A 9,854-nucleotide genomic window follows, 5' to 3' on the forward strand; every position below is an offset into this window, starting at 1 on the left:
CAAATAAATAAAGGAGAATATCATTAAATATTTTTTAAAATTTAAGTTAACAATTATAAAAAAATGATAATAATTGAAAGAGTGTATACTTTCCAGAATCTGTAGGTCTTTTTCTTCTTTTAATAACACGAAAAAATCATACAAATCAACAAAAAGTGTACTGTTGCTGTGTCATCTTTGAGTTTCAATCTATGGTTTTCGACTCCAAATGAATTTCAAACTTTTTGTTCCATTTTCCATTCTCTAACCATTAATTGCAATTTACAAGAAATAGAATTTAAATATTTTTCTTCTGCACAATCCATAAGAAATTATTCAGGATCGAAAATTTATTGTAAATGTAATAACATTAAAAACAATAAAAAACTTGTGATTACAGTTCCCAGTAAACTATTGTTTATACATATTTAACACAACACATTCATTTTTTCATCCCGAAAAATAACTGTTTTAAGACCAAATAATAAGAAAAATTACACATTCATTTAAATCTTTCCTCATTTTCTTATATATAATCCGTTTGTTATTCAATAGTTATATTAAGTCTGGTCCCTGATTTTTTTAGTGATCCCGTTAATTCAGCTATTTCTAGATAAATTTGACTTTGAAAAAACTAATCAAGTATAATGTATTGTTATTAAATTGTTATTCATTTAAATTATTTTTGATTATTTTTATAAAAAAAAGAACTTCAATATTGATAAATGGAAGATGAGTTAACAGCACTTTCAACACTCTGCATAAACGCAGCAAAGGCGGTGTCAGACCTCCACGTGCTAAAATTGGAATACAATTATGTTGACAACAAATTACTTGACATCGCGCAACGCATTGAGAATGCAGATAGATACTTCGACAGACTTAATGATGTTATAAAAAGAAAAAAGAACATCACAGCATTACTCAACACAATTGTCACTGATTTGAATTACACTTCAAATAAAATCAAAAGTGAGATGGCTACATATTCAACACAAAGAGACAACGAAAAGTTGTATGAAATATGCAATCTCAGAATTGCACTTCTTGAAGAAAAATGCAAAATCGACACAAAACCATTTGAAGACCAAATCAACGAAATTGTCCAAGCAAAAAACAACACAGTTGATCAAATAATAAAAACTGAAAATATTATTACTTCAAAAAAACAACCCAATATTGATATTAAAGTTGAAAAAATGAAACGTGAATACATTACACTTGAAGAGAAAGACAGTCTTGAGAAAATGACAGGAATGAAAATAAAAGGTGTTGTGTTTGACCCAGACAAAGACGACTGGTTAATGTACACTTCTGGTGTTTATTGAAAAAATTATGAACAAAAGCAATTTATGTTTTTTAGTAGAAGACACTAATCACAACAAGTTTGGTGGCGTGTTTACTGGAAATATCGATGCTGTTAAAAATTATCTAGGCAGTGGCAATTCTTACATATTTTCACTTGTGAGAAATGGTATTTTAAATCCTAAGAAGTTTGAAAATAGTTGCAAACAACTTGATGAATTTTATCTTTATTCTCAAAACAGTTCATATCTTTTTGGGTTTGGTGGTGGTTGTGATATCTGTGTGTGCAAAAAAGATCGGAATGTAAATTATTGTAACCCATTAACATTCACAGCCAAACAAAATGATTTGACTGATAATGACAAATTTACATCAAAGAGTGTTGTTGTCTTTCAACTTAAATGAATTTTTTGCTTTGCGTTCATTTTATTGTTTTTAACAAAAAATGTGTTATTCGTAACAGTTATTCATTAATCAAAACAAACTGTCCAAGTTTGTTTTGATTTAATAAAACAAGATTTATAATAAACAAATTAAATTTAAAAACAAAACTGAATAAAAAAAATTATTACGCATTTTTTATGATAAACAATGTTGATGGAATAAACAAAGTTTGTGGACAGACTTTAGAATCATGGCGAAAACATTGTACACTTATCATACGTTGTTAATTTGGTGTTATATTTTTAGAATAAAAAAAGATCTCACAATAAACTAAACTGTAGGCAAATATAATGTTTACCATATAAACCCAATTTTTTATCTAATACCACTCTTAAACAATTTAAAACATTAAAATAATAAAACAATTGGTATAGAACAACTCTAAAACTAAAAAAATCAAACCTAATTATATTACATCTGGTAATTATTTAACTCTATTGTTTTTACTTTCTTTTATTTACAAAAATATTATATTCAGAAAAGATAAAAAACTAAAAGACTTGATGAGTAAATATGACGAAATAAAAAACAATTGTTAAATCACTAGAAGTAGTATATAAATAGTGCAGTTTAACACTTTTTCTGTTTACTGTAATTCTTTACATTTTAGCTTGGTTTGTTTAAAATTGATGATTAATTTGATCTGTATTTTTGTAGTTATTACTTGTAACCACATTTTTACAAATATTTTTATAATAGTTGAAAAGTTGTAATTTTATTTTTTTTGTTACCTTAAAGAAATTTGCAATTGACTTTTATTAGCTTATAAAACAGATAAAAAAATAATAAATGATGTAAAATTTAAACAAATGGTATTTTCTAAATTTTGGAAACAATACATAGTTTTAAAAACATTGTCATTTTGTATTGCAATTCCTCTTGTTTAATAAAGATCAAATCCCAATCCAAACAATTCAAGTATATCAACCCCAACTTACAAATGAAATACATTTTGATCAGGGTCGGCCAAGATCCAGTTTTTAAACAACTTTGTGACAATCTCAAATACGTGTCATTATTTATTTGGTTTTAGCAAATTGTAAATAAAAATACAAATAAAAAATTTTGATGTAAAAATGTTTTTTTAAATCAATAAAATGATAGTTAACAATTTAAACAACATTCAAAAATTATTTAATTAAAAAATGTTTTTTGATTACAATATTTATTTGTTCTTTTTAAGCACGACTCTAGCGTTGAATGAAGAGAATGAAATGTTTGTTTACCAGGTATTTTTTTCTATAGAAAAATCAGATTCACTCATTGTACTTGTTGGAAATACAGCAGAGATATACAAATAAAGATTCCACAATTTTGGATATATTTTAATTATATCAACATAAGAGTAAATATCAAAACAATTTACATCTATGTTTTTAACTAACACGAACTTTATTTCATCATTGAAAACGGTTCTAAGTTGAACAATTTCTTCCAACAAATATTTGAGTTGTAAAGGTATAACAGTTTGTTTGTTTTTTATTATTTTGCCAAAATATAAGGCAAACAATGTATAAATTTCCAAATTTGAGTAAACCAAATTACTTGTACTTTCAAAACCATTAAATTTAACACAGTTAAATCTCAACTCAATACATTTTTTAATTTTTTCAAATATTTCCAAAAACAACTCTTTTTGTGCCGAACAAATAACCACATTACAACCATTTATATTTCAAATTCAGAAAAATCGTTGTTATTTAATTTGTTGATTTTGTCATTGTTATTGTTGTAAAATTAACAATTTTTCCAGTTTCTTTTACAATTAACCCATTTTCAATTTGTAAATTTTTGTTTAAATTGTTCAATTTAACAATTGTATCAATTAAAAAAGAAGTTATAAAATAGTTATTTTTATTTTGAAAAAAAACAATATACATTCTAATATATCAACATCATCAATAACAGTATATTCAACACACATTTCCAACAATCTTAATTCAATATCACTCCAATTATTGTAAACAAATACAATTATTTTTCCAACACTTAACCATTGTGTACAACAATCAGTTGGTACTGCCGAATTGTGTGTTTTGCTCTTAATTGAATCTTCTATTAAAAATTTACAAATTGTTCTAAAAAATTAACAAATTTGCTGACAGTGGTTATTGATTCAAGAAATTTAAATATCAAATTTATTTTGTGATAATAACACCAATTTTTATCACATTGTAATTGTTTTGGAACCATGTTGATATATTCACAAAATAATGTCGCGGCACCACTATTTTTGCCATTTAAGTTGGCACCCCCATTTGTGGTTATTGAAATAAATTTGCTTTTGCTTATTTTGTATTTATCTATTATAACTTTTAATTTATTAAATATTTCTTATCCTGTTGATTTGGCTTTTAGTGTTGACATTTCTAATATAAAATTATGTATTATATTTTCTTGGTTAATTGTACGACAACAAAAATTGTATTGAGAATGTGAGTGTATCTTTGACTCATCAGTCTGGATTGAAACATATTTAGATTCTTGTATTATGTATAACTTTTTCTCTTCTTCTTTTTCAAATACAGTTTCTGAGAATCGCCTCATTGATGTTCTTGAAAGACTTTGTTTATTTATTGTGTTAATTCCAAATTCTTTAGCAACTTGAATAATTTTTTGTATTATAATTTTAATTACATCTGTTTTACAAAATAAATCATTTTCAGAAATTATTTGAGCGATAGCCATGTTTATTTTTTTAATTTATTTCTTGTGTTATATTCATTTTCTAATTAATTTTCGAAAACATAAGAATCAATTCCTTTACCTTCACAATTATTTGAAAATCGTTTTCCATTAAAATATGTTTTTATCGAACATTCTTTAAGTTCAATATTATCAAATATTGTTTTGTGTTGTAAAGTATGTAAATTTAAACCATTACAGCTCATAATTTTACCACAAATGATGCAATAAAATGTTTTAGTATCTATTTTATCCGCCAACTTTTCTTGTATCGATCTACTTTAACGGGCATTTGTTTTATTTTTTTAAAGATTTTATCTTTATATAATAATATAATAAAAAATCCAAAATGAATTCTTTTTTATAAATTCAAAATAACCTTAAATTACTTCTAATATAAATTATCGTTTCTTTTTTTCATTTTTGGTAAAGAATAATTGTGTTTTGTCTGATATAATTAATTAATTAAAAAAATCAATGTTATTTGCCATTTTTTTGTTTTTTAAGATTTTTTTTTAAAAACATGATAGTTTGGCTGACCCTGATTTAAATAATGATAATTTACAATTAAAGATAAGAAATACAGTAAAACCTACCAAGAGCGGTATTTCCGAAAAGCAGGTCCTTTCAAAAGCGGGCATTTTTTCAAAAAAACTAAAAATAGATTTTTATAGAGTGGTCATTATGGTTTGATAGGCTCTTGAAAGAACAAAAATTAAAAAATACCCTACCACTCTTGCAATTTTTCACTATAAAAAGTATTTTGGTTAACAATGTTGTTCGATCTATTCAAAATATTAAAAAGGTATGAAAATAATTTGGGTGAAATTAAAAAATAATTATTGTATATATTTATAACATATTATTTGATTTTTTATGTTTTCATATTTAACAGTAATGTTAATGTTATTTGACATTTTCAAAAAAAATGAACAAAAAAGATTATAAAAACACACAAATTGGTTTTGAAATTAAATTAAATAATTAAAAATTTATATTGTTGTAAATTTGATTTCAAAAACAAACACATTTCAAAGTTGTTTAGTAAGAATTCTTAAATTTTCTTCGAAATATTTGTCGTGTTTATAAATATAAAGATTGCAATAACAACAATTATTATGGTTGATTGGCACAATATAACTAATGTTAAAACAAAAACTTTTCTTGTTTTGTTTTTTTGATTACTTTGAAAAAAAATTAAGCACAATACTACACATAATAGACATGGTACAAAAAATCCGACACACATTAATATTGTTTCAATACATAATACATTTCTCTCTTTGTTATAATCAACAAAAACTGGATACTCATTATTTAATTGTGGTTGACTTTTTTCTGTTGTACGATTTTGATTCAAAATGACACTTTCTTCATTGTGTTGGGGTAATAAATTTAACTGTAATTCTTGATATGGGGGAACTTGTGGTTGTATATACATTTCATTATGAGGAATGTAATTTTGGTGTTGGTACGATTCAGTCATAATAACTAAAATTAATAGCACTTCATTTAAATTTGATTGTTTTAATTACCAATTATATACAATAATTAAATTGGCAATAATTCCTAATAACTTTATTAATACTTATATTTTTAATTATTAAGTAATTTAATTTCAATTGCAACTTCTTTATTACCATTTTTATATTCTGAATTATGACAAAGAGGAATTAAAGAAAAAACATCAAAAATCAACACTATGGGAATTATTGATTTATTTTAATCATCAAAAAATATTATAATCAAAAATTTATATTATGAATAGTATTTTTTTATTTTGATATATTCATTTAATTATAAAAGATAAAGTGATACAATATTAATGTTAATTAATTGTTTGGATAAATCTTTAAATAAAATAACTACTTAAATAAATCTATAGTCAGTCTGAAAACGTTGTCCGCTCTCCAACGTTGTCCAGGCATTTTTGGACCATCAAAACTGGAATATTTCGGGAAACAATTCGAAACAATCCCAAAACATCGTTTCATAATTTTTACCGGGATTTGATCGTTTTTACCTAATTCCTAAATTTTTCAACATATTTTGTGTAATTTTTTGTCAAATGGACAACGTTTTACAAGCGGACAACGTTTTTAGACAGACTTTACATTTAAAAAATTGAACAACTAAATTAAATATGTAAATTATTCCCTAGTGACTGAAATTAAATTGTTTCACTTTTTTATCAGTAATTTTTTTTACTTATTGGTTTTATTTGTTTTATTGATGGTTTTGGTTTGGTAAAACTCAAACCAGTTAATTTGTCTGTAAACACTTTTTGATTTTTTCTTTTTGTAAATGACCCAATTGATATAATCGTGTTTATTGTAATATAATTAATATGTGGTTAAATGCTTTAACATTCAAAATTTTGAAATTTGTTTATCCAATTTGATTTTAACTTGGTTTTTCTACCAACAGATTTCAAAGTTATAATTATAATATGGTTATAAGCTTAAAAAATATTTTTTTCTTTACAATTTTGATAAAAATTAATATAACAATATAAAGCAATATAACTATTTTTATTTTATGATACATATAAACAATATGATTAGTATTTATGTTATTATAAACAATAATAATTACTCTAAACGTTTTTAATCAATATTGTTATTTTTATAAATATACTATTTGTGTTATTTTAAAATATATCAACAAAATTTTAAAAACAAGCTTTGTTCATCGAGTCGAACGAATAAGTTGAAGTTCGTCAACAACATGATTTATCTTAATCCTCTCATCTGAGTTTTGTAGCCAACACTGTTCCATTAGTCGGGTAAGTTCTTCTATAATATTTTTTCTTTTTTCAAGGCGTTTTCTAGCTGTCACAAACTCGGCTATTTTCCATGGAAATTTGAATGCATCTTTTGAATATGCTTCGCACCACCCAAAGCATTCATAGATTGTTATTGCAAATGAATATACATCCGCACTCGTTGTGTATTTCTCTCCTTTTAAAACTTCAGGAGCCATGAAGTTAGGTGTACCAACTTCTTTTGTGAAAGTCATGTTAGTCATCAACATGTTGATATTTCTTGATGCTCCAAAATCAGTCAATTTGGCGTTTACCTGATCGTTCCTTTCGACTGACACTATTAAAATGTTATCTGGTTTAATATCTCTTTGTAATATTCCATTAGTGTGTAAATACGACAGTCCTTTTGCTGCGTCTATTATAAATTTGATTTTTAATTTCTCTGTTATTTGGTGCCACTTCATTTTAATCATCAAATCATTTAAACTACTGAATTGAGCAAATTCAGTGACCATACAGTTTTTACTTGGGATGAATACAGCTCCATAGAAGTGGACAATAATCTTACTCCGAAATTTGTCTAACATACAAACCTCCCTTTCAAAATCTTTCATTTTTTCAGCTTCATTGATACTTTCTTTCATTTGTTTAATTGCAACTAAATTGTTTCTGAAAGTACCTTGATAAACTAACCCAAAAGATCCTTCACCTATTTTCTTGTCAATTGAAATTTCGGTAGGATCGAGTCTCGAATTCATTTCAGTTTTTGCGTTAATTATAAAATCGTAAGTACTTTGTTTGTTATTCGAAAGACTTTTTGAGATTATCATCACATCGCTTGAAATGGTAGTACTGTACAATGGTGTCAAATACACTGAAAATTCACAAGCAAAATTTTTCTTTAATGTAATAATTTCAGGTTCTGTTCTTAAAAAATAAGCATTTCCCCCAAGTTTTGATGATATTTGAATTTTTGTTGTCTTATTTGAAACATTTCCAATACATAAAAGTTCTCTATTTTCAACTAAAACTGGAATTTCACACTTCTCTGAGTTAAATTCGATGATTTTTCTATTCACTACAATCGTGCCTTTTTGGAGTGAAAAGAAGTGGACATTCGATTTTTTCATATTAAAAACAGTATTCTTTTTGTGCAATTCTTTTTGATGTATTCTTTGGAGAATTTTAAGAATTTTATACACCACAATACAATGGTAGACATTTTGAACCATACTAAAGTCTTAGCAGAGTTTCCCAAAGTAATTAAAAAAAACTGTTGATGATTTGATTTTTTTGGTTCTTTCAAGCCTTCTTAAAACTGTTAAATAAATTAAAGATCAAAACATCAAAATCATTTTTCCTTGTTTTGCCTATGAATAAATAAAATTTATAAAAATAAACCTTAAGCTTTATTTTAAATAACTATTCAAAACAACTTCTCAATCATTTAAATATAGTTTATTTTTGTTAATACAAAACTACTATAAAATTATTATTATTATTTTAATTATATACTTATGTAAAATAAATAAACCTTTAATTATTAGGAGTATAATGAGATAAAAATTCCTGAATTAATATTTATAACATCAGTAAATATATAATTGAATTTAAAAGTTCAATTTTATATTAAAACCTCAAAATCGCTTTAATACCACTTTTTGCCAAAGTTAAATTCAAAAATGTTATTTTATATTGATAATATTTATTTGATAAAAACATTTTGAGAATATTATAAACAACTTTGATATACCACAACCGATATAATAAACTATTATAATTATAAAAAATAATAAAATTTATATATTTTAACATAATAACCACATATGCATTAAAAATAATTTATTATCTATTTAATGTTGAATAAAAACAAAATAAAATTAAAAATAAAATAAAAACTCAAAATCGTATGATATAAATACAAAACCTAATTTATATGCTTATTTCAAATTATATTATATAGTTTTAAAGTCAATAAAATAAACTTAAAACACACAAAAAAGTTGTGTAAAAACAAATTCAATTTGGTTATAAACAAACTTTTTAATAATAAAAAAACATTTAAAAAACAGTTTAATTAAATATAAATTAAATTATTAAATTATCTATTTAAGGTTTATTTCAAAAAGAAAAAATACGCAAAAACACAATAATTAATATTGTTTATATAAATAATAAAAACATTTTATTTTTTTATTACAGTAGTGGAATAAACCACTTAAGTGAGTAAAAATTGTGAAACTTTGGTTGAACTTTGAGCCAAAATATAAAAAACTTAAGTACCACCCTTTATAAATAGGAAAATGAATTTGATTGGGTCTTTTCTTTGTTTTTTGAGAAAAAAGTAAATTTTGCTTGAAAAGAAAAAATATTTGAAATGGTTTTTTATTTTAATTAAAACAAACTTAAAATATAGCTTTTGTTTTTTACATAATTCGTTTTGAAAAGTAATTTCTTTTAACAAAAAGAAGCTCAAAAAATGTTCAAAAAGTGAAAAAAGAACAATGAAGAGCACAATGGACTAGCTTGAAAATAAAAGCTGGATTGAATTTGTGGTCTTTTTTGTGCACATTATTTCAATGATTGTTTTTAACAAATAACATTAAAACAATATTTCATAACAGTTGTTGTTAAGATTCAAAAGAAAATAAGAGAAATATAAAAAAACATAAACAAA

At 24.0% G+C, this 9,854-nt stretch overlaps 1 protein-coding gene across 1 annotated transcript; it reads right to left on the minus strand.

Moving 5' to 3' along the window:
* Nucleotides 1-7,101: 7,101 nt before the first annotated feature.
* Nucleotides 7,102-8,409, minus strand: EIN_108960 (serine/threonine protein kinase HT1, putative; the record flags this gene model as incomplete). The annotated part of the gene is made up of 1 exon (XM_004261427.1): nucleotides 7,102-8,409. The coding sequence occupies one exon, from the start codon at nucleotides 8,407-8,409 to the stop codon at nucleotides 7,102-7,104; it is 1,308 nt and encodes a 435-aa protein (XP_004261475.1).
* Nucleotides 8,410-9,854: the final 1,445 nt, after the last annotated feature.

This window comes from Entamoeba invadens (assembly GCF_000330505.1).
Source record: "Entamoeba invadens IP1 unplaced genomic scaffold scaff_1105074726495, whole genome shotgun sequence".
Taxonomy (NCBI): Eukaryota; Evosea; order Mastigamoebida; family Endamoebidae; genus Entamoeba; species Entamoeba invadens.